Source organism: Rana temporaria, chromosome 8 (assembly GCF_905171775.1).
Source record: "Rana temporaria chromosome 8, aRanTem1.1, whole genome shotgun sequence".
Classification (NCBI taxonomy): Eukaryota; Metazoa; Chordata; class Amphibia; order Anura; family Ranidae; genus Rana; species Rana temporaria.
This window is the reverse complement of record NC_053496.1, coordinates 118,729,621-118,755,811: the sequence shown is the minus strand read 5'-3', so window position 1 is coordinate 118,755,811 and position 26,191 is coordinate 118,729,621. Positions and strand designations below refer to the sequence as shown.

At 43.8% G+C, this 26,191-nt stretch overlaps 1 protein-coding gene across 1 annotated transcript in view; it reads left to right on the top strand.

Moving 5' to 3' along the window:
• LOC120909015 (placenta-specific protein 9-like) overlaps window positions 1–22,228 on the top strand; it is a 54,179-nt gene extending 31,951 nt beyond the window's left edge. Inside the window, exons 2-4 of the mRNA XM_040320589.1 lie at window positions 8,880–8,971; window positions 13,798–13,921; window positions 21,953–22,228. Of these exons, the coding sequence (XP_040176523.1) occupies window positions 8,880–8,971; window positions 13,798–13,921; window positions 21,953–21,963 (227 nt within the window). The 3' untranslated portion in view covers window positions 21,964–22,228. The remainder of the gene's footprint in view (window positions 1–8,879; window positions 8,972–13,797; window positions 13,922–21,952) is intronic.
• The last annotated feature ends 3,963 nt before the right edge of the window (window positions 22,229–26,191 follow it).

The window sequence follows — 26,191 nt, the reverse complement described above, 5'->3', positions numbered from 1 at the left end:
GTGTCCTGTGTTGACATAGGGGTCAGCAGATGAAATCACATAAAGAGGAGTCAGACATCCAACACATCAGCAATTTCTTTTTTCCTTTTGGGATAAAGGTGTTGCATAAATAAATATTACCCCTCTCAGTGTTAAATGATTGGTCTCAACCCACTAACTGCTACAGCAGCAGGACAGCCTGTTTTGTTTGGAAAAAAAAGAAAAGTTAAATTTTTGTGTGGACCTCGCTTTAATGATAGAAATAAAATAGGGAGTGAGATGATAAAGTAGATCCAGATGGTGACAGCTCCCCTTTAACAGGTTCTGAGTACCTTATACACATACAAATACACAAAGAAAAAGGGCGCCTCTATCCAAATGGAGACTGTTAAAAAAATGGTGTCATTACAAGTAACCAGGTATATATTGCACTCACCTGATAGAGGTTTCTAATGTGTGTGTCGCAGCAAGAGAGATTGTTGTACCAACATCGCTAGAGTTAGTACAGCGTCTTGTCAGTGATTTTTTATTCAGCCCGCTGGGTTGAATGAAAAAAGTTATTGTGCGTACTAAGCATTATCCTGAGAAATGATTGATCACACATGACCGCTCAGTTCTCAGCTAGTTTCAGACTGCCCCTTCAGTGCTCACTGGAGAAACAGAATGGGAAGGGAGTGGAAGCGCCTGGCTCCAGCTCTCAGCAGTGTGCTGAATATATGAGCCAGCTGCTGATCATGCATCTGAGTGGATCCCAACAATATATGGTGAGGATCCTTTCAGAGCCTGGAGAGGCTATGTCAAGTTGGCTGATTGTGGGATTCTGGAGCGCACATGTAACTGCACTACTGTGGTCTACAAGAGAAGTCTGGCCAAAAAAACTTGGGCCATACTTCTCTTTTAATGTATTGTGTATTAGGCCATCGCAATATCCAAAGAATAACTATGAAGGCCTGCTAAACCTTAAACTAAAACAGGTTCCACTTTTACTTAGTTCAGACTCTCTTTTATTTTCATGGCAGCCATGCAAACTCTGGCCAATGCATGGTGATCTAGCACCCCAACGGTTGCATAAGTCAAACAAAAAATAGCATGGTGGTATTTTGTGAACAAAAAACTGGTGGCTGTACTTCATGACAAGGCCAAGATAAATAAAAAGGTTTGGTCCCTTAAGTCACTCACTATTTCCCTTGCTACTTTGGTGATTCTCTATGGACCATATAACATCCACTGGTCGTGCTCATTCCCTTACCTACACCCACTCATTTTTTTTATCTTGACTTGTCACAAATGGTCTTACTGTTCTCTCTTTTGCCCAATAAATAAGCTTTGTACCTCAGATTCTGATTGTTAAAAAACCTATTGAAATGGAAAAGCTGCAGGGTCTGTATCGCTTTAAGATGAGCATGAGACTTGGAGTATATACCAGTAAATGGTGCAGGGGGTGGTTCCATTCTGCTGCCCTCTCCTTTGGTGGCCTCCACTGGACTCGCTCCCCCAGACCCAATGGACAGAATGGAGGTAAAGTTGGATTCCTTCTATCCCCGCAAAGCACCTTCCAAATCCTTCCTACCACTCCCTCTCTATTCCTCTCTTCTTTCGGGGCGCACTGTATTTGTCTGCTTTCTCCCATTTCTCTTAGGATTTCAGCAATTTATCGGCATCATGGACCAGTATCGTGCTTTGATGAATTTGCTGCCTGGCTAACCTACTTTCTCTCCCCTGAAATACCCACTATCATTCATGGCAACTTCAACATCCCTGGTAATGTTAACAGCCCAGCTACAGCTCAACTTCTTAACTTAACCTCATCTGCTAAACTAACACTATGGACATGCACTTCCACTCACTCCAATGGTAATACCCTCAACCTTTTATTTTCCCATCAATGAACTCCTGGCAACCTCACCAACACCCCCTTTCCTCTCTCTAATCACAACCTCATCAGTTTTATATTATCCTTGTCTCCAACCAGGGCCGATCCTAGGGTCACATGCGCCTGGGTGCAGAAATATTTCTGGCGCCCCACATGGGCGTGGTCATTTTACTAACTCCTCCCCATTTACCACCAATGCCCCAACACTGTCAGTGTGAAAGGGTGCAGGAATGGGCAGAGGTTGTGTATCCTATGTAATCTATCATACCATAAAACATCTAAAGCAGGGGCAGCCCAGAGCACATGTAAAGGGATGCCATCCTCCTGCACACAGCACACTGAACACTGTGACTCACCTCGGTTCTATCTCTGTGCAGCCCGAGATAGAGATGGGAGGGGAAGGCATTCCAACTGGAGTTGGTGGAGACACTGCAGGATCCAATACTCCCAGTGTGAGGAATTCATTCCTGCACATCAGCACTCAGCAGCCACAGAAAACTAGAACCCTCTGGAAGGTCAGGAAGAGGAGCAGCCCCTCCCCCGAGCACTGCCAGGCTGGACGGGCTGCCTTATGCTCACACGTCAGTTCTGGACGGACACACACCTATGCTCAGAACACTAGTTCTGGACGGACACAAACAAGGAGAGGAGGGGAGAACTCTGGCACTTCGGCGCCCCCAACTCTGCAGGCGCCTGGGTGCAAAGCACCCTTTGCACCCTGCCTAGGATCGGCCCTGTCTCCAACCACCTATTCCTCCAAGCAGCAAACGATTACTTGCAGAATCCTTCGCCACTTAAACCCCTCTCTTCTCTATTCTGCTACTGACCACCTCTATGACAGAATCTCTCCCCTGTCCTGACCTGGCCACCTCTGTCTTCAACAGTTCACTCTCATCCTCACTGGATACACTTGCTCCTTTAGCTACACACAGAATCAGGCCCCGACATTGCCATGCTTTTAAACAACTGTGGCGTAAAAACCAAAACCCTGCAGGACTTCACCCCATATAAATCTGCCCTTATAAAATAAAATTCCTGCCTCCTATTTTGTCTCTCTTAATACCTTGTCATCCAGTCCCCATCGGCTCTTCTCTACCTTCAGCTCTCTGATTTGCCCCCCCCGCCCCCTCTACTCACAAACTCACTTACTGCCCAAAAGATTGCCAATCACTTTAAAGACAAGATTGATGCAATATGTGAAGACACCTCCACTGTACATACATCTTCCCCACTCAACATACCTTTACTAACAGCACAGTCAACACTCTACTCTTAAATTGGCTACTACAATTACAAAACTTTTCTCAGATGCAAACCTAACCTATTGTCCCCTGGATCCTGTTGCCTTGCAACTACTATGGTATATAGTATGCGCTTATCACTCCCTCGCTGGACCCCACCAACCTGAACAACTTAAAGTGGAGTTTCCATCAAAACATTTTTTGTCCTTTATAGTGAACATTAGACCTAAAAAAGAAAAAAAAAATTTTACTCACCTGGAAATGCCTGTTGCTATGCGGTCCCACAAAATCTGCCTTCGGATTCACCTAGGATCCTGACGTCCGCTCACTCGGCTCCTCAGAATGCTAATGCTCCTGGGAAATGTGTGTCATCATTTCCCACGATGCAGTGCGCTACCCCTAGCGCTGGAATCGCGGGACTTCAAAACAGTGACGCGATTCCAGCTCCTTACACTGTTCTACGTTGTTGTCGTCAGCCGCCGCCGCCGCCCGTTGTGATGGCAACCCAAGTGGTTGACGGTGCGGCGCTGCCCTGCGCATGCGCAAGAATGGGGGGGGACGGGCGGCCCTTTAGCACGCGTCACCAGCGGATTCCCGGAAGTAATTGCCTGTGGGCTTCACAATGGCCACAAGCAAAATGACACTGATCTGCAGACAGGTTTATAAAGTGTTGAATGTGAATAAGTCTGCGGAGCGGTGGCGGATTTTTAACTAGTAAGTGACCGTATGTATAGCCCAACAAAGATTGATGAAAGGACATACTTTAAAAAAATGCAAATTGTGATTGGAACCCCGCTTTAAGACCAATCTCATTGCTCCCATTCACCTCTAAACTTCTAGAATGCTTAGTCTACAACCATCTTAGCTCCTACCTTATGGAAAATAACCATCTTGATCCTTTACAGTCTGACTTTCGCTCCCAGCAGTTTGCAGAAACTGCCTTATTAAAACTCAGTAACGATTTACTAACCGCTAAAACCAATAGCCACTACTCCATACTCCTACTACTTGACCTCTCTGCTGCCTTTGATACTGTTAACCATCCGCTCCTTCTCAATAAACTCTGTTCCCTTGGCCTCCAAGATTCTGCTCTATCTTGGTTCTCCTCCTACCTAACACAGCACTCCTTCAGTGTTACCTACAATTTTGTTTCTCCTCTCTATTTTCTCTTCCTGTTCTTGGAAAACTTCTCTTCTCTATCTACACCTCCTCCCTTGGTCACTTGATAACCTCCCATGGCTTCCAATACCATATTTATGCGGATAACACTCATATCCATCTCTCTACTCCTCACCTCACTCCTTCAGTCCCCTCCCACATTACTAACTGACATCAGTATGGATGTCGCAACACTTCCCTAAACTAAATCTCTCCAAAACGGAACTGATAATATTCCCTCCTGAACGTGCCCCCCTCCATGACTTTTCCATCAAAATCAATAATGCAATCAACAACCCCCTACCCTTACGCTAGGGTATTTGGTGTAATCTAGGGTTGTACCGATACCGATACTAGTATCGGTACCGATACCGAGCATTTCTACTTGTACTCGGGCAAATGCTCCGATGTTTCACCTGATACCTGGACAATCAGGGTGATCAGTGCGGTGGGGGAGTTACAAGCACTGATCACCCTGTGTAGATTTCAAAGTCTGACAGTAAAAAAATTGTAAAAAAAAAATAGGGCTGTGGAAATTAAAGATTAATTCCTCGATGTCTGTGGATATTACAGTGGGGGAGATGTCTGTGGATATTACAGTGGGGAGATGTCTGTGGATATTACAGTGGGGAGATGTCTGTGGATATTACAGTGGGGAGATGTCTGTGGATATTACAGTGGGGGAGATGTCTGTGGATTACAGTGGGGGAGATGTCTATGGATATTACAGTGGGGAGATGTCTGTGGATATTACAGTGGGGAGATGTCTGTGGATATTACAGTGGGGGAGATGTCTGTGGATATTACAGTGGGGGGATGTCTGTGGATATTACAGTGGGGGTGATTGTGGATATTACAGTGGGGGAGATGTCTGTGGATATTACAGTGGGGGAGATGTCTGTGGATATTACAGTGGGGACTATATATGGTGGTGATCCGAAAAATGTATGTGCGTTATAATTAATCAAAATTAGTCGATTGATCGATTAAAAAAAAAATCAATTAATCAAACACGTAAATTTTAATCAGTAACAGCCCTAAAAAAAATTGACACATGTGCCACTGTCACATGAGATTAAAAAAAAAAAAAAAAAAAAAGAATAAAGTCACCAAGCTACTCATTCACTCCCTTGTTATCTCTCACCTTGACTTTTGCAACTCCCTCCTCATAGGCCTACCTCTCCATAGGCTATGCCCTCTTCAGTCTATCATAGTTACATATATAGGGGCAGATCCACAGACAGAGTACGCCGGTGTATCTACTGATACGCCGGCGTACTTTCAAATTACCCGCGTCGCATCTTTAGTTTGAATCCTCAAACCAAGATACGACGGCATCTGGGTTAGATCCGACAGGTGTACGTCCTCGTACGCCTTTGGATCTAAGATGCAATACTTTGGCGTCCGCTGGGTGGCGTCCACGTCGTTTTCCGCGTTGGGTATGCAAATTAGCTATTTCCGACGATCCACAAACGTACCGGCCAAAAGTAAGTTACAGCGGCGTAGCGTATCTCTGATACACTGCGCCGATCTATTTCTATGTGAATCTGCCCCATAGTAGGTAAGGCTAAAAAAAAAAAAAATAGTCTATCCAGTTCAACCTGTTGATGTAGTCAGTGTCTATAATTATTTCCCATAACCCTGTGAATTGTGTTCTTTAGGATATACATAAATATACATCCAAGAGTCTTTTAAAAAATCTCCATATTCCCCGAAGCCACAACCAGTTGTGGAAGAGAGTTCCACATCCTTATTGCCATGACAGTGAAAACTCCCCTGCGCAGTTTAAGGTTAAACCACTTATCCTCCAGTCTCATTGTGTGGCCCCATGTCCTCTTACACTCTCTGAGACTGAACAGTTTTTTCCTATGTTGGGATCCCCATTGAGGTATTTGTAGATCGATATCATGTCCCCTCTCAAGCGTCTCTTCTCCAAAGAGAATACATTTAGTGTTTGCAGTCGTATCTCGTAATTTAGGTCCTCCAGACCCCTTATTAGTTTTGTTGCCCTTCTTTGGACTCTCTCCAGCACATCCCTTCTGAGGACTGGTGACCAGAACTGAACGGAATACTACATAACCAATCTTATCTCCAAATATCACCCAAACCGTCCTCTCCACTCCTCTCAAGACCTCCTGCTCTTAAGCTCCCTTGAAAACCTCCTCCTCCCATGCTTGTCTTCAGGACTTCTCCAGAGCCTCTCCCATCCTCTGAAACTCTCTACCTCAATCTGTCTGGCCATCTCCTACTCTGGCTGCCTTCAGGCAATCCTTGAAAACTCATCTCTTTAGGGAAGCCTATCACACCTACAAGTAATGTTTTATTACTTCCATCAGCTCATCCCCCACAGTTATAACCTTCTGTACCAATTGCCCCACCCTATTACATTGTAAGTTCTTCTGAGCAGGGCCCTCTTAACCCTCTTGTATTTTATTGTATTGTAACTATATTGTCTCCCTTTTATATTGTAAAGCGCTTCATAAACTGTTGGCACTATATACAGTGGGGGAAATAATTATTTGATCCCCTGCATGTTTTGTAAGTTTGCCCAATTACAAAGAAATGAAGGGTCAATAAATTTTACCATAGGTGTATTTTAAATAATAGAGAGAATATAAACAAAAAATCCAGAAAAAACACATGCTACAAATGTTAGTTGCAGTTCAGCAAAATAAGTATTTGATCCCCAAGCAAAAGAATAAGTACTTGGTGGAAAAACCCTTGTTGGCAAGCACAGAGGTAAGCAGTTTCTTATAGTTTGTGACCAGGTTTGCACACATCTCAGGAGGGATTTTGGTCCACCCTTCTTTACAGATCTTCTCTATATCCTTAAGGTTTATTGGCTATCGCTTAGCAACTCGAAGTTTCATCTCCCTCCATAAATTTTCTATAGGATTAAGGTCTAGAGAGACTGGATAGGCCACTTCATGACCTTATTGTGCTTCTTCTTAAATCAGTCCTTTGTTGCCTTGGCAGTATGTTTTGGGTCATTGTCATACTAAAAGACCCATCCATGACCCATCTTTGGTGTTCTGGCTGAGGGAAGAAGGCTCTCCTGCAAGGTTTTACAATACATGGCCCCATCCATTGACCCCTCAATGCAGCAAAGTCGGTCTGTACCTTTAGCAGAGAAACAGCCCCAAAGCATTAGGGGCCAGATTCACATATAATTATGTTGCTCCTGGGCAGCGTAACGTATGTGATTTACGTTACACCGCCGCAGGTTTACAGCGTAAGCGCCTGATTCTCAGAACACTTACCTGTAAACTTGCGGCGGTGTATCGTAAATGCGCTCGGCGCAAGCCCGCCCAATTCAACTGGGGCGGGCACCATTTAAATTAGGCGTGTTCCTGCGCCGAGCGTACTGCGCATTCTCCTTAGGGTAAATTACCCGACGTGCATTGCGCTAAATGACGTCGCACCGACGTCATTTGCTTAGACGTTAACGTATATGGCGTCCAGCGCCATTCACGGACGTCTTACGCAAACGACGTTGATTTTTAAATTTCGACGCGGGAACGACGGCCATACTTAACATGGCTTAGGACAACTAGGGCTCAGCCCTAATTTTACGCGGCGTAACTCGACGGAAACGACGTACAGTTAGATCGGCGGGCCATTCGGGGATCGCCGTAAGTATTTATTTGCATATTCTACGCCAGCCGCAATGGCCTCGCCACCTAGCGGCCGGCCTAGAATTGCATCCTTAAGATCCGACAGTGTAATTCAATTACACCTGTCGGATCTTAGGGCTAGCTATGCGTAACTGATTCTATGAATCAGTCGCATAGTTAGGACGGCCCTAACACAGAGATACGACGGCGTATCAGGAGATACGCCGTCGTATCTCTTCTGTGAATCTGGCCCAATGTTTTCACTTCTGTGCTTGACTGTAGGGATGGTGTTCTTGGGGTCATAGTCACATTTTTCTTTCTCCAAACACGGCAAGTCCCCCTCCTCAAGAAGGCACATGTACAGTCACGCCAATGAACATCTAAATGATTCAATAAAGGATTGGGAGAAAGTGCTGTGGTCAGATGTGACCAAAATTGAGCTCTTTGGCATTAACTCGACTCGCCTTGTTTGGAGGAAGAAAAATGTTGACTATGACCCTACGAACACCATCCCTACAGTCCCTAATAATAATAATAATTTGACATAAAGCTCTGTGCAGTGGCAAAAAGCAGCGAGCCAATCACACAAGCAGGAAATAAAATTTTTTGGGGTAATTTACTTCAATGCACAGTACATAACGTCCTCAAACTAAAACATTTTTTTTAAATAATATTCAAAAGCAAATGGCTATTTACCTATAGACTTGTATTGAAAGAGATTTCCTTTAGTGGATACTCTGAATATTCTGCTGTTAGATTCTGACATAGAAGTGCTGGAGCCAATGTCGTCCAGATGTCGTAAACCCGTTTGCATTGCTGAAGTTGATTAGATGTTTGTGGGTTCCTCTGTGTCACTGTGGTTTCCACTGCAGCACACGTCTTTGTGCTGGGATAAACAGGAAAGCTGTGTAAAATTATGTAATCACTTTGGTTTTAAAATCACTAAACTTTAGAATACATGGATAATGCAATAGTGGATTTGTAATAAGTGTACCTTTCCCTTTTCATTCTTAGCTGCTGAGCCTGCAAGTCCCTTCCATACAGACAGAGGAGATTGGTGTACTGAACACCGCAAGTTCCACAGCCGCCTGGATGTAGTACAGGAGGTAATGCCCCTTTATAAAAAAATAATAAAAACTTTGTCTTATGTGGAGGCTAATGATAGCTATGCAAGACTTATAAAAAAAAGTAGAACTCTGGGCAGCTATGAATGTAATTGTTTGCCTGTAAATGATGGCATTGATGGCGATTGTACTGGATGATATCTGCAACCACTGGATCACATTAGAGAAGAGGCAGCAGGGGCTATCCCAGGCATATATTATTATACAGGATTTATATAGCGCCAACAGTTTGCGCAGTGCTTTACATCAGGGAAGACAGTACAGTCACAATACAAATCAATACAGGAGGGATCAGAGGGCCCTGCTCGTTAGAGCTTACAGTCTAGAAGGGAGGGAATATATATGAGCATTTATGAAAAATGACAAGTGATGCAATGTTAAAGAGACTCTGACCCAAACATAAAAAAAAAAAAAATGCAGGTATGGAGGAATCTTGGAGACGGGCAAAATAATTATCCATACAGGAGGATGATTTGGCTTAATTTGGGATCCTATACACGGGCGTATATAGAATCCTCTAATCAAGAGAGGTAAGACACACTGGTAAGCGTGTTCTGTAGAGCACGTGGTGATGGAGCACCGGGGTGTGCTTATTTTAAAGTGGAAGAATGGTACTGTTTGGATGAAGATAATATTTGAGTTCCTTTCTTCCATTTGGGGAATTTTGTAGCGATAAATATTACCTTTTTGGACTCATTTATGTATATATGGTGATGGGTGTTTATATACATTACTAGCACTGCATCTAATATTTTACTTTATCTGTCAATTTCTATCGGTTGATGTATTAGCAGCTTTTTCCTTAAAGTGCAATTTGTTTTAGAATATATATGAGCGTTTAACCCTTGCAGTGCAGAGAAAAGAGCTTTTTTTCTTACTTTGAATTGCACCAGAATCTTGACATCCTCAAAAATGTAAACACACAACAGTTGTTTTCAAGCTATTAGGAACCCCTACCTGACTTTAGAGAGGTTTTTGTCATATTTGAGAATGAATGAACTCACAGTACAAGCAGCTAGAATGGTCAGGGATGGCTTCTTTAAAAGCTCTTTTTACTGTGAAGAATAATGCTCCACTTCCTGCTAGTTTGACATTATGTGTGTTCATGATCTTGACTTTATTGTGGCTGCTTGAAAGTGATACTATCATCGGAGTATAAATATTTAGGTACTGTATATTATTTTGGAACTTAAAGTGGTTTTAAAAGGCATTCTATGCATTAAAGTGGAGTTTCACCCATAAATATAACATTACATCATTAGTTTTAAAAAAATGTCATTAGTCCTTTAAGAACATTTTTTATTTTTTAGATGCCTTCAAAGTGTTGTTGCTAGGCAGAATAGTTAATCTTCCCTCTTCCTGCACCTAGGTGCTTAAGCTTCCTAACCTACACCGCACAGACTCCTGGGAATGTAGTGGGTGTAACTTTCCAGGAGTCTGTGCACTCCCCAGTCTCGAAGAATCATGTGACTTGGACAGTACAGGTGCTGAAACCTGATCTGAAACCTATTACACTGCTTGTGCCGCACTGAGCATGTGCGAGATCTGCAAGGCTGAAATCCAGGAAGTCATACAGTCTGGCTTCATGATGCCCACACTTAAGATGGCCCCAGTCAATTTCTATTTTATAAAGTGTCTAAATGCTGTAACAACCTAACAAAACGGACCTTAGTTTACAGACTAACTTTACTAGAATACATTAAGCTTGTGTATTACAGGGGTATTTATATTTAAAAAGTGAAATTGTGGCCGGAACTCCGCTTTAAGGTAAAAAAAAAACATTAGGGTTTGGCTCCCTCTGGTGCATGCTGGACTCTATGTGTTTTCTTTTCTCCTGTGTGAAGATCCAGAGCAAAGCATCATGGAACATGTAGTCTGGGATGAGGAAGTGACACTGTTAGGATTAATCTGGACTACAGGTAACAGAATGCTGTGTGCACAGAACACCCTGCTGACAGAGGAAATAAAAAAAGGGCTGGTGCGGCCTGATTTGCGCTCTCTGGACGCCATTCTGACCCTGCCAGAAAGAGGTCTGTGTGACAGGGAGTGCTGAGAATCTGCAGCCTACACAGCGGGGAGCCAGATAGCCAGCCCCAGAGGGATCTCTGAGGACAGCATCACTATTCCAGTACAGCGGACCGGCGCGTGTTTTGGACCGTCCGGGGGTAACTGCAATCTAGTCTACAGGGACCTGCAGCATGGCACAGTGCCGCCATTTCTACAGGACAAAGATACAGAGACAGAGAATTCCGGCTGAAAGCCTCTTTTCATCTGATGTTCATAGTGGTGAGCGGGCACGGCCCTTGTATTAGATAACAACAGTACTGCTGAGTAATACTTATACAGACTGGCTGGTGGTACTTGTAGTTCCACGGATCCTGAATCTGCTTCTACACAGGCCACACACAGCAGGCGCTTGGGGTCAATACCCGCATTTTGCCTTATCAGTATTGGGGACATCCTTTGTTACAGTTAAAGGAGGAATATACACCATTCATCATTTCTTTGGATAAGTTGCAGTTTAATCAATTCTCATTGCCTTTTACATCTTGGATTACTAGTTACTTTACTACAAAGAACTGGGCTAGCTGAAGATATCTGGAACTAAAAGGAACAATTCTTTTTTTCCTCTTTGTGCACAAATTCCTTCGCTCAAGTTGCATAAATTGCATTGAACCATTACAGGGAGCCACCCTATAGGATATTATTTGGGTTTATCATGTTGCTGGTATTTTACAGTTTGCTGGTCTGTGTGTTGAGGACACAGAGGGGAGAGATCCGACACGCAAGATATATTGTTGGGTATTTACTCCTTTGTCCACCTGTCCACATAGGTCTTTGTAGTGGGTCTATGTTAAGTATTCATGCATAGTAATATATGGGGCATATTCATTGTTAAAGTGAGCTGAGTTACTTTTGCAATTCTCTGTGTTCTTCTTCATCTCAGTAAACATATCTGATTTGCTTTATTGATACTGTGTGAGTTTCTATTTACTATAACAGGATGTCAGAGGTAAGAGAGGATTTGCAGAGTCGAGGTGACCAATGGGGTACAGAGTCTATTAGCACTGCTACATTAAAAAAAAAAAAAAAACACTTTAGAACCACGTAAAATATCTTTAACAAAGGCCGTTCAGGTGTAGCAATGTGCACAATTGCACCCATGGTACACTATCCATGATATCCATACCTCCCAACTCTTTGAAATGGTAATGAGGGACACCTATTAGCAAAGTATGTAGGCATAGGACACACCCCTTTAAAGGAGAATTATACAAAATAAATGAACTAAATCCACTTTTTTTTTACCATTATTATTCCTTTTATATTGGCTTTTGACATTTACAAATGCAGCATATTAGAAATTGGATGAAAGGTTTAGCACTGTTAAACACTTTTTGAAAGATAAAAAGTGCATTTTCTATACATCTATATAGATCAGACCAAAATGAGGGACACATGAGGAAGATGGAGGGACTTTGTTCAAAATCAAGGACAGTCTCTTAAAATCAGGGACAGTTGGGAGCTATGCATATCTCATGGTATCTTTCTGTCTGCAAGTAGTGATTTCTGTACTGGCTCCACCTCCAGAGATGGCTCTTCTCTAGGTCAGAAGGCAGGCTCTGTGAAAGGTGTGACACAGCAGTGCCTACTCACAGGACATCTTGAATACGGTTCACAGAATTCAAGCAAGTAGATGTGTGGGGATCTTCACAAAGTGAGTTTATAAACTTCTAAATCATTTGGATTAATAGAAGTAGGCTGGAAATATTTAAAACACAATCTGGATATGAATATACGATTTGACATGTTGACCATAGATACACTTTAAGGAAGCACCTGCCTTTCAAAAAAGGCTCCAAAAATGTATGCTTGTGTGCAGGTGTCATGCTGATGGGGGCTCTACTGTAGAATGCATTGGAGTGCCATTCACAGTGAAGCACAACAAGAAATTCGTTTCTGGGTGTATTTATGACAGATCAGTGGGTATTTTTCTGTTATTTCATAGGCACTTTACACTTCTCTAATGCGTTCCACTTCAGTGACTCGCAGTTAAAACATAGTGCATGTTAACACACATTAAATGCGTTAGCCAAATGTGTTGCCAATGTAAAATTTCTTTTGGTTCAGTGGGGCTCTTTATGGTTCCTTTTGGTTCCCACTAAGCCAAAATAACTCATCTTATTTACTTCCTCTTGTTATATTTCTATATGTGAAATATTCTGCTGCAACATATCTTGTTAGATTGGTACAAACTTATATTTGTAAATGGATAACAAAGATATAAGATGGCTTAGAAAAAAAAACTATTCCGTCAAAGTCCACCCATGCAACTGCAATTGTTCAAATGTATGTAGGAAGAAACTTTTGCTTGCACAGCTAATGTCACCATATCTTTTTACAGGCTCACAGCACCACCTAGTGTTCTCTAAATGTAATAGCCTGCAATAAGTGTAAGATAACAGAATGGCGCTCGCAGGTCACCTTATTTTGATGCCTATTAGGGCCTGTGGCTCAGGTGCTTCAAAAACACCCCGCCGCTGTAATTCAGGCAGCCATGGATCTATCCATTGGTCATAGCGGGGGTGGCTGGAGAGAGGGGGCGGCGCCCATGCGTCATTATGGACACACCGCCACTGTGTGCTATTTATTATAAGCGACTTTGAAATCTTAGGCCCACTGGTCAAAAAAGTATAAAAAGTCTGTTTTGTTATATTGGCGCAAATGCTTGATACAAAGGTATGCTATATGTCACTACTATATACAGCTATTCCAGTACTCATACTTTTTTATTTTTATCTGCACAGCGAGTAGAAAAAACGGTGGAGTATCTGTACTCTGAAGTGAACTCTGTTCTGGATGCAATTTCTGGATCTTCCTGGGCCCTCTCAGTCGCGCCTAGTGGTCCTCTCTTGGATATATTTGAGGAAGGTTAGTGGATGGAAAATAATTGCAATCTGTGTGCCCCTTAAAGAACCACTTAGTGTAACATCAACACACAATTTGGTGCTGGACAAGTTAAAGCGGAGGTCCGCCTAAAAAAAATATTAAAAGCCTGCAGCTGCTGACTTTTAATAAATGGACAGGGTGCCCGCAATGTGGGCAACTGAAGCCGATCTCTCCCTCGGCTCTCGGCTGCCCCTGCCGCCATCCTCGATGAGGGTATCAGGAAGCAAAGCGCTGCGGCTTCACTTTAGGGTTCCCAGTTGCGCTGCGCGCCCTTACTGGTCCCCGCTGTCTTCTGGGACCTGTGTGTTTCCCAGAGGACAGCGGGGGGGGGGGGGGGGAGTGGCGTAATCCCCACGGGGGTCTATTACCGAAAGTGGGTGCAAATACCTGCACCACCCTCCCCCTGAAAGGTGCCAAATGTGACACCGGAGGGGGGAGGGTTTCCGAAAAGCGGAGGTTCCATTTTTGTGTGAACCTCCGCTTTAACATTCTGGTATATTTACTTTTGAACATTTAATTTTTTTTTTTTTACTTCTTTTTTTTTCAAGATTATTTTATTACATAGAGATCAAACTGCAATATAAGGGTCAGAGTTCAAAGTGTATGTCATGGCAAATAAAAAACTAAACAAAAACCCATATGCAGTATATCTCTGAAATACATACACATCCACCATGCAGTGTTGCAAACCCCAGCTAGTGCTATTAGTATGTGTTTTAAACAAAAGTCAAAAAACATATTTCTCCATTTACATGAAGGTCTGGTTACTATAACCCAGCCAGCACAGAGGGCTCCGAGTACCAGAGACCACCATATATCAGAGTCCACTGCATTTCCCTTTACATCAGAGTTCCCACTTGCATCAGGGTCTACAGCATTGCCCTTTACATCAGGGTTCACAGAGCTCCCCCTTGCACTGTAAGGGGAAATCCTGCAGGCTCTAATGTAACATTCATGTGGGGGGGCACTTTTGTGACCAGGGACAACCTTCCGCATAGTGAATACATACGGTACGGGGGGCCCCCTCTTTACATTAGTGAACCCCCCCCCTCAGACTGGCCTGGTGACACTGTCACACACCTCCTCTCAAGTGCACCATGCAGGGCTCGGTCAGACGGCTCCAGCTTGGCGACTTTGGTTTTATCCTATACTCTCCTCTCCACAGTCCACACACGTGTTTGACTCCTCCTGTGACCCCCATCCTGGCCGCACTCCTACTCCTCTCCAGACTACCCCTCAGAGACTGCAGACATGATAAAAGACAAGAGATGGTCAGAGATTGCGGTCATGATACAAGAGAAGGTTAGAGGCTGCATACATGATACAGGAGGTGGTCAGAGACAGCAGACATGATACAGGAGATCATAAAATAAAGAGTAAAATATAAAACTTAAAAACTCCAAAGTTCAAATATGAAACTGTAGCAGCGCTACTTCCAGACCATCGTCTGAAACACTTCTATATGTCCAACCAAATATAGGAAATCAGATGATAGTGCGAATGGATAGATAAGTAGAAAGAGATTCTTCAATCTGTGCTCCTTTCACCAGAGGGGGCGTACACCACGTGGGGGGGAACTCCCCTTATGGGGATGCACTCACCACAATTATGGATAAAAAAAGCCTTGAATATAAATCTCCGCGTATCTCCTCGATGCTGCACTCTCCACCAGCCAATGTGTTCTATATTCACTCAAACCGCCGTCACCTTTTTCCTAATCGATATTCAGCTGTCACATGACCCAGAAGATCCTTCCCAGCCTGTCTCATTCACATGATAGTTAGAATCTTGTCAGTCTTTGAATGGATTTTTAGATGACATCACTTCCTGTAGCTTGTATCAGCATTCACTTCCTGTTAGGTCATCTCCAGAGTGATGACTTCTGGGAGATGACCTAACAGGAGGGCGTACACGTGGGGGGCGTACACGTGGTGTACGCCCCCTCTGGTGAAAGGAGCACAGATTGAAGAATCTCTTTCTACTTATCTATCCATTTGCACTATCATCTGATTTCCTATATTTGGTTGGACATAAAGAAGTGTTTCAGACGATGGTTTCATATTTGAACTTTGGACTTTTTAGTTTTTAAGTTTTATTTTATGATTGACGCTTTTAAGCAGCTGCTTTTATACCATGTATCTTATATCTATGACCTGTGCTAATATACTGAATGAAGGGCGACTTTTAGCATTTTTTGAGATGATACAGGAGATGGTCATTGTTAGAGCTCACAAACACTTTATAGATGGGCCCAGTCTATGTGAATTTTACTATGACTGCAGTTTGTATGCAATAGTCCATTTTGCCCATCTCACATAAGCTTAAAGAAAACCCCACCTACAACATGATCTGATTAGTAGGGTGTGGGGTCGGATTCTATTCCTGAAGGACTTTACTGCTGTTGAGTCCTCCTCTGGGCATAGCTGAAACTGACCCATGAATTTCCCATATGGTCACAAGTAGGACTCATGATACCTTGTGTCTTCTGGCCGAGTGTTCATACGACCTTGGAGAAATCTGTTGTGGGTAGAGAGGTTTTTTAATTCTTCACTGTAGGACTAAGGCCTCGTACACAAGGGCAAACAAATCCGATGAAAACGGTCCGCGGACCGTTTTCATTGGACATGTCCGCTGGGATCATTTGGTCTGATGGCTGTACCCTCCATCAGACCAAATTCCCCGCAGACAGGATATGCGGTGACGTGGCCGCGACGATGACGTGCGCGATCCTGGAAGGTCAATGCTTCCACGCATGCGTCGAATCACTTCGATGCATGCGAGGGCTTTCGGCCGAGCGGACATGTCCGATGAGTCATACAGACGACCGAACATGTCCGACGGACAGGCTTCCAGCGGACATGTTTCTTAGCATGCTAAGAAACATTTGTCCGCTGGAAACCTGTCCGCTCGGCCGTACAGACGACCGAACATGTCCGCGGAAACTGGTCCGCGGACCAGTTTCAGCAAACATGTTCGGTCCTGTGTACGAGGCCTAACAAAAAAAAAGTGATACTGTAATGCAATGGCCTATTAAACCCAAGGCAAATATAGGCAGCCTTATAAATGATTTCCTCCTAAAGTTATTGTCCACATGAAGGCACTTTTTGCATTTCATACCCAGTAAACTAATGTCTCAAAGTCAGGGTACTCAACCTATATCATGTTTTAATTTAATAACAAGTGGAGTTCATATTTTTTACAAGAAATTCCTGCAGTGACAATTAATTGCCAGCTTTAAATTTTTAGTCCTTAACGGTAATTGAAAAAAAACAACCCGTTAACCACTTCCCGCCTGGCCTATAGCAGATTGACAGCCAGGAAGTGGTTCTGTTATCCTGACTGGGCATTATATGATGTCCAGCAGGATAACATGCTGGCACGTGGCGATCGCGAGTGCGGCTTGTCACTCTGACACACTGCATCTCCGACAGTGGTATGGAGCCTCTGACAGAGGCTTTTTACCACGTGATCAGCTGTGACCAATCACAGCTGATCATAGCGTAAACCAGGAAGTGCCAGTTAACGGCATTCCTTGGTTTGCGCTGACAGGGAGAGCCGATTGGCGGCTCTCCCTGTCAGAGGGGGGGTCTGGGCTGATAATCAGCACATTTGATTATTAGCACAGCCCCATCAAATGTGCCCATCAGCTGCTAAAAAGTGCCCATAATTTGCCAGTCAGTGCCCCATAAAAAAACATCTGACAGTGCCAATCAGTGCTCATATCAGTGCTAATTAGTGCCCACCACAGTGCCAGTCAGTGCCCATCACAGCCCAGCAGTAAAACCTGTCAGTAACTCATCATCAATGCCACCTGTCAGTGCCAATCAGTACCGCCTATCAGTGCCCATCACAGCCGCCAATCAGTGCCCATTAGTGCCACCTATCCGTGCCCATCAGTGCTGCATATCAAAGGGGCGAAAATGCCTGGTATTGAAGTAGTTAACCATCAAGATTTTTATTTTTTAAACCAACCTGGATCTGTTTTTGGTCCACAAAATGTTACTGGGTTGCCGAGCAGAGCCTAACATCATGAACAATTTGAGGCTAGTATACTAAAGCAGTTAAGAATGTTAACAAATTATGTTAAAATTCACTTTTCTTTTTACATGAATGGGTAATAAATCTGTTTACTTATTTCATCTTCACATGATTGGATAATAGTATTGAATCTTCACACAATTTTGTGTGAACGTCCTCCACCCCCTACACAGCGCACACCATACAGAACATAACCCGTGCCTGCTGGTATTAATGGGCCCTAACAACACTTATAAGACATTTTTTATACAGAGGAACTACATTTTGCAGATATGACAACCAAACTCACACATGATTTGAAGCCTGTCATCTTAATTTCATCTAAAGCAGTTCAGTTTTTAACTTGCTGTAGGGTTACCCCTGATTGAATATAGAACAGCAAGGATTGCATGTTGCTGTGGTAGGCCTATTTAGTCATTCTGTACAAGTCACATAGGTAGATTCAAGTACATCTGCCTAAACTTGCGGCGGCGTAGCTTAGCCTGTTTAGGCTACGCTGCCGTAAATTAGCTAGGCTAGTAATGATTCTCAATATACTTGCCTGCTAATATACGGCGGCGTAGCCTAAAGCGGGCGGGCGTAAGGGCGCCAAATTCAAATGTGTTGGAGGCGGGCGTGTTTGATGGTAATGAGGCTTGACCTCACGTTTTTTTTCTAAACTGCGCATGCGCCGGGCGCCTACATTTCCCAGTGTGCATTGCGGCTACGTACGCCGCACGGGCCTATTGATTTCGACGTGGACGTAAACGATGTAAATCCCGATTCGCGGACGACTTACGCAAACGACGTAAAAAATTTGAATCTCGCGGCGGAAACGGCGGCCATACTTTAACATTGTTATTCCACCTAATAGGTGGAATAACTTTAGGCCTGCTAATGCCTTACGGAAACTGCGTAAATCGACTGCGGCGGCCGGGCGTACGTTTGTGAATTGGCGTATCCCCTCATTTACATATTCTACGCCGACCACAATGGAAGCGCCACCTAGCGGCCATCCAAAATATTGCAATCTAAGATAGGATGGGGCAAGCCGTCGTATCTTAGATGTTTAACCACTTCCCGACCTCCTCATGTACATTTACGTCGGCAGAATGGCACGGACAGGCACATCAACGTACCTGTACGTGCCTGCCTAGACGTGGGTGGGGGGTCCGATCGGGACCCCCCCGGTACATGCAGAGGTCGGGTCCGCTCGGGGAGCGATCCGGGACGACGGCGCGGCTATTTGTTTATAGCCGCTCCGTCGCGATCGCTCCCCGGAGCTGAAGAACGGGGAGAGCGGTGTGTAAACACGGCTTCCCCGTGCTTCACTGTGGCGGCGCATCGATCGAGTGATCCCTTTTATAGGGAAGACTCGATCGATGGTGTCAGTCCTACACCCACACCCCCCTACACTAGTAAACACATACACAGTGATCACTAAATGTTACAGCGCCCCCTGTGTTTAACTCCCAAACTGCAACTGTAATTTTCACAATAAAGAATGCAATTTAAATGCATTTTTTGCTGTGAAAATGACAATGGTCCCAAAAATGTGTCAAAATTGTCCGAAGTGTCTGCCATAATGTCGCAGTCACGAAAAAAATCGCTGATCGCCGCCATTACTAGTAAAAAAAATAAAAAAATTAAAATGCAAAAAAACTATCCCCTATTTTGTAAATGCTATAAATTTTGCGCAAACCAACCGATAAACGATTATTGCGATTTTTTTTTTTACCAAAAATAGGTAGAATACGTATCGGCCTAAACTGAGGAAAAAAATAATTTTATATATGTTTTTGGGGGATATTTATTACAGCAAAAAGTAAAAAATATTGCATTTTTTTTTAAATTGTCGCTCTATTTTTGTTTATAGCGCAAAAAATAAAAAACTGCAGAGGTGATCAAATACCACCCAAAGAAAGCTCAATTTGTGGGGAAAAAAGGACGCCAATTTTGTTTAGGAGCCACGTCGCACCACTGCGCAATTGTCTGTTAAAGCGACGCAGTCCCGAACTGTAAAAACCCCTTGGGTCTTTAGCCAGCATATTGGTCCGGGGCTTAAGTGGTTAAGCGTATCTCTGTTTGAGCATACGCTTAAATATAGGTCGGCGTAGATTCTGAGTTAGGTCGGCTTATCTACTGATAAGCCGGCCTAACTATACCTAAATCTACCTAACAGACTCTGGATCCAGCACCAAAGCCCCAGACTATCAGACCTCCTCCATGTCTGGCAGTTGAAGTCCTACACTGAAAAAACATCCTGTCACCCACTTGGCAGTGTACAAAAATCATGTACATAGTCTGTGCGCAGGCGCCGTGAAGAGCCGAGACCTACTCTGGCTGTCTTCGGGGAGCGTGAAGTGCCATAGCCGGCCGTCAATCATCCTCCCTCTGGATAGGAACGCCCATTCCCCGCGGGGAGTCGAAATCTTATCTATACGATTGCACAGTGAGTACGGGGCTAAAAAAATAAATACAGGCATACTGTAGCTCGCGCTACTATGCCTAATTTAATGCTAAAATGTTGGTAATGAGGGTGAACCACCGCTTTAAGCTGTGAAGAGAAGACTTTCCGCTTTGTTTTTTTTTATAGTTTGTCACTATTAAAAAGCCATTGCTAAGAAAAATAAGCATTCTAGGGCCACCTACCGCTGGCTAAGGATGAGCTCCGGCTCACAGCCAGGCAGATGTTTCCCGAGCCGAGCATCGGGAAATGTCTGCCTGGCTGTGATTAGCGCAGCGCGGGTGCCGTCTTCCTGGCGGGCTGCTCACGTGTTTACGCTGGCTGCTAGGGGCGTGTACGCTGATTTACGCCTAGAATATGTAAATCGGCTAGATACGCCTATTCACGAACGTACGCCCGGCCGTCGCAGTAAAGATACGCTGTTTACGTAAGGGGTTTTCAGGTGTAAAGATAAACCACCAAAAACATGGCGCAGCCAATGTTAAGTATGGACGTCGGAACCGCGTCAAATTTTTCAAATTTTACGTCGTTTGCGTAACTCGTCTGTGAATGGGGCTGGCCATAATTTACGTTCACGTCGAAAGCGTGACGATTTGCCGACGTCATTTGGAGCATACGCACTTGCATACGTCCACGGATGGCGCATGCACTGTTCGATCCAAAGGTCATTTATGTGGGGTCACACTTAAGATACATAAAACACTCCCACAGCTTCAACATTTGAATTAGGCGGGCTTACACCGGCCCTAATACTCTAATACTCTAACTTCGGCGGCAAAATCTTTGAGAATACCATACTCGCCTCTCAAAGTTACGGCGGCGTAGCGTATAGGAGATACGCTACGCCCGCCTAAAGGTATGTGAATCTACCCCTTTGTGTCTACTATATAGCTCATGCAAATCCCTATTTACTGTAATAAACGGAAACACATTAAAAGAAATAAACACAAATCATAATAAGTATTCATCCTGTCACAGTCCATTCTCCTAGCCTAAATAAGACATGAGCTGGGAGTCTGAATGTCTGGTGTCATACCCCAGGTAGTAGAGGTTCTGTGCCTTAAGGTACCAGCTCACTGTATATGGATTACAAGTACCCAAAACAGGCTACAGTATACTTTGTTACAGCCATTATAATTGACACTTGTGTTTAATGACAGACAATAAGGTCCATAGGATGTTATATACAGTTCATTGTCATGATGTGAACAGTATGTGCCATATACTGTACATATATTAAAGTGAATGCACAGAAAAAAAGAAAAAAAAAGTTGTGTGCATTAAACAGTGGAGAAACCTGGAATTTTGTCATTAAAATTAATGGAAATGCATTTCAATGGTAAACATTACAGAGGGGAAAAAAAACAGAAAGGTGTGTTACCAGCCTAAATTGCCAAAAAACTGGCAGCAAGCTGCAATACTTTTCCACTTCCATAAGTTTTGTACATCAGACCATTTTGTGTCCAGCATATTAGGTAAACATAAGCTATACATTGTGCTATTATTTATCAGATCTTTTTGTCTTGCAGACTCTAGATGAAAATTATCCCAACCTACTACCCTTGAGAAGCCAACATTTTATCAATACAGCTTTTCTCTAATGTGCACTTTGTGATACATAAAAGTATATTTTAATAAACCAAGAGCCTGTGTTCTGGTGTTTTGCAAGAAATTATGTTTACTGATTTTTATTTTTTATATAATTTACATCACTTTATATAGTAGAACGATTTACAATTAACAATGAACATAAATAGAAAGAAGTTCCCAAGAAGTTTTTTGTTTTATAAAAAAATTAAAATGTGCATCTGGTTTTGTGCTTCTGATTTCACAAGATACTGCCTAGGAAAAAATGATGCATAGGCTGCACTTGGCACAAGATGAGTAAAATAGCCTCGGCCTTAGACTGATTTAATTTTTTTCTGGAACACAAAATAAAATATTTTTAACAGATTGGCTACAGCAGGACACGGGCATTAATATGTGTGCAAACAATGTAAAACATACAAATAATGGATTGGATTGCTATTTTAGAAACAAACGGTATAAAACACATATTTAATTAAAAACAAAGTAGCCATTTCTTTATAGCCATTATTACAGGTTCGTCTGAAAACAAACCAATCCTATTGTAAATAAAGAGATGCAGTGTGTACAGAAACATTCCTATTATAATCAGATAAGAAAAGCATTACATGGTGACTTAAAAATAATTTTAGTGACAAGAATACATCTTCCACTCAGGCTTTGTAGACTTCTAGGCCTAAAGCATTCCGGGACTGAACAGCTCTCTATTCCTGTCCACACAATTTAGTCGCTGCCACTCTGATCGTCAGAGGACACAGCGAGTTGAAGATGGAGCAGAAATTTGCATTGATTACCTAACCTATCCTACAATCTGGGCCACTTCTCTCCATTTACATGGCCCACCATATCCTCCTTTTTTACAAATAAAACTTATTTGTATTTATTATAGGACTTATTAGTCAGCCCTAAAAATGTCTGCTAGCATTTGGTGAGTGGAAAGAGCGGAAATAACCTGAGGGTGAGTGTGGGGCTGCCTTGGGGGAGGGGGACGGGCAGGGTTGAACAGGAGCCGAGAGAGGAAGAGGAGAGCTGGCTGGATCACACAGCGCAAAAGTGGCTACAAAATAGGGGATAGATTTATAGCATTTTTTTTTTTTACTAGTAATGGCGGTGATCTGCAATTTTTATTGTGACTGCGATATTGTAGCGTACACATCGGAAACTTTTGACACTATTTTGGGATCATTCACATTTACACAGCGAACAGTGCTATAAATATGCGCTGATTACTGTGCAAATGTGATTAACAGGGAAGGGGTTAACACTAGGGGGCGGTCAAGGGGTTAAATGTGTACCCTAGTGAGTGATTCTAACTGTAGGGGGAGGGGACTAACTGGGGGAGGTGACCGGTACAAGGGACACACCATCGATCTCCTCTCCCTGACAGGACGTGGATCTGTGTGTTTACACACACAGATCCACGGTCCTGCTCAGTTAATGGGCAATCGTGGGTGCCCGGAGGACATTGCGGCCGCCGGGTACGCGCATCGAGTTCCCAGTGACGCAGCGGGTGCGCGTGCCCCCTAGTGGCTCAGGAAGGCGAGGACGTCATATGATGTCCTCTCAGAATGAGAGGCTTATCGTCCCGCCTTCAATTGAAGGCGGGCAGGAGCCTAGAGGTTAAGTGCACTGTGTTCGAGCGCCAGACACAGTGCTCTATGGGAAGCATTACATCTATGCAATCGATTGCAGACGAGATGCTTCATTTGCAGGGTTTTGACCTGCCTTGTGCTGCAATGCAATGCAATGCGCTAGAATACTTCTGCATCGTAGTATTACTATGGGTGGTTTGTTTATGATTGGCACTGCCCTAGGACATGGGCGGTGCTTTCCCTTCGAGTAGTGACGTCACTTCCGATTTCCCTGTGCCAGTGTTAAACCGGAAGTGACTTCAGCAGCTCGGTGGAATGCACGGCCCGAGTGGAGCTTTTTATTCACAGATTGGTAAGACAGCACACAGCAGCTCCCTCCTCTCTACGCTGACACTTCCATGCCAGCCTGGAGCATGGGCAGCTATGGTTTGCAGGCTAGCCTTGCAGGATGTCCCTGAGCTGCTGGACAAGAAGAAGAAGGGCGAGAGGGTGCTGGACAGTCTAGACTCAGGACTCCATACCCCCCCCCCAAGTCCTTGTCCCAGCAACTGGCTCCTCAGCCCAGCAACAGCAGACAAGTCCTCTGATCAGGAGGTGTCCGGGTAAACAGTGCGGGTGGCGAGTACAGTCCTGTTGATGTACTACAGGTCATTGGGCTGTCACATAAGAGCCTGTATAGATATAACCTCATGGACTCTAGGGGACACACTGTGTTCCAGCAATGTGGTGATCATTAATAGGATGATGATCAGTGATGCAATGTTATAATAATCATGATGTGAACAGTGATGATCAGTATGCTGCGATTCTGGGCTGTACACTCTGCTGTGAGTCTGGGGCTGTATACTCTGTGTCCTGTGATGCCGGGGCTGTATACTCTGTGTCCTGTGATGCCGGGGCTGTATACTCTGTGTCCTGTGGTGCCGGGGCTGTATACTCCTGACACAGGGGATGGAGTTGATGTATGCTATAAGGGGGTCAAAAAGGAGGAACGGGTCTGTCCCCCCATCCTAAAACGTCACCAGCCGCCACTGACTACAATACTGCAAAATGGATCCAAAGTGACGTGAGTGAGCTTGGAATTACCAGATATCTTCAGGAAGCTTATAAACAATTATGGAAAAAGGAGAAACAATCCACATTAGCATCAACAAAAGCTGCAAAGAAATCAACAACACCACCAATAGAAGTAACGATATAATGCTGATATTATACAGAAGATAACAGTCCATAATAAGAATTGTATAAAAGGTGCACACAGGACAATGTAGTCATAAAGAGACACAAATTCCAGACATATGGCCACAAGCTAAGCTTGACTGGCATTCCACGGCTCTGCAGAGTATTCAGGACATCAAGTGGCAATGTGTAGAACTAGGTCAAGCCACTTACCTACTGCAACCATTCCCCTCTCCAGACATTTCCCGGCAGATTCTCTTCTCCAGCTCTCGGGTTGTACTTTCTCTGGTATTCATATAAGACACTAAAATAAACAAAAGACATTGATTAGTTTTATACCTAGAATATATTTTCTACTATATAATAGTGATAACTGCTCATCATTGTTCAAAACTGTAGTGCTGAGGTCTAGTATGTTGTTTCCACAAAAAAGTCCTATAGTCTAAAGGATTACATGCCTCTCATTTAAAATAAATGTATCAAAAAAGAAAAATACCCCCACCCATCACCCTCATCCTGAGCCAAGTACTCTCTGGTGCTTATACGTACCTTACTGCTCTGATTCCTCCTTAATTTACAAAATGCCAGTATGTCTGGGTATAGGTTCAAGTAGCCCAGCACTGTCACAAGGGAGCAGAAGGCATGCCATTTAATATCCAATTACTCACAATACACAGCACTTTTAATTGCTAGCTGCAGGCGCAGCAACGGGGATCTAAGTGATGAGGTAACTACTGTAATGGTACAGACATCAAAGGTTCTATAGCACAGACTAGGGTGGCTTTATTTTCACTATAAAATTCCCTATGCTGTGGTCATCCTTTAGGGACCCAGAGATTAGGTATAAAGTGGTGACGTGGCGAGTCCCATTAGTGCAGTTCAAGCTGGTACAGGGGTGTTCGAACAAGTAGTGTCCTGCAGCCACCACAAAGACAAATAAAGGCCCTTCGACCCCATACTGCCTTTCCTGCAGAATATGCCAATCATAATTGGGAGCCCACCACTTCTGTAGCACCCGTACTTCCCCCCATTCACTGGCCAACCCGGAATTCAGGCTCCATCTCTTTTTATGTTCAGCCCACAATATATGCCCAGCAAGGACCAGCAACGTATTTGTATGTTGCTGGACTTTGAGTGGTTATACCAGAGTAATACCTACAGGTTTAGGTATCATCTTGGTATCGTTCTTTTCAGCCAGCGGTCAGCTTTTACAAGCAGTGGGAGGGAACGCCCCCCACCCGCCCCGTCTTCCATGATTTTCTTGGGCTCTCCTGTTCCTCCGGGGAACCTGAGAATGCAGCCGTTGGTTCCACCAGCTGACCATAAAGCTGATCGAAGACCAGATCGGCTCTAATCATCTCTATGGCCTAAGAAACCGGAAGCTACGAGCATTTAATGACTTTTGTTTCA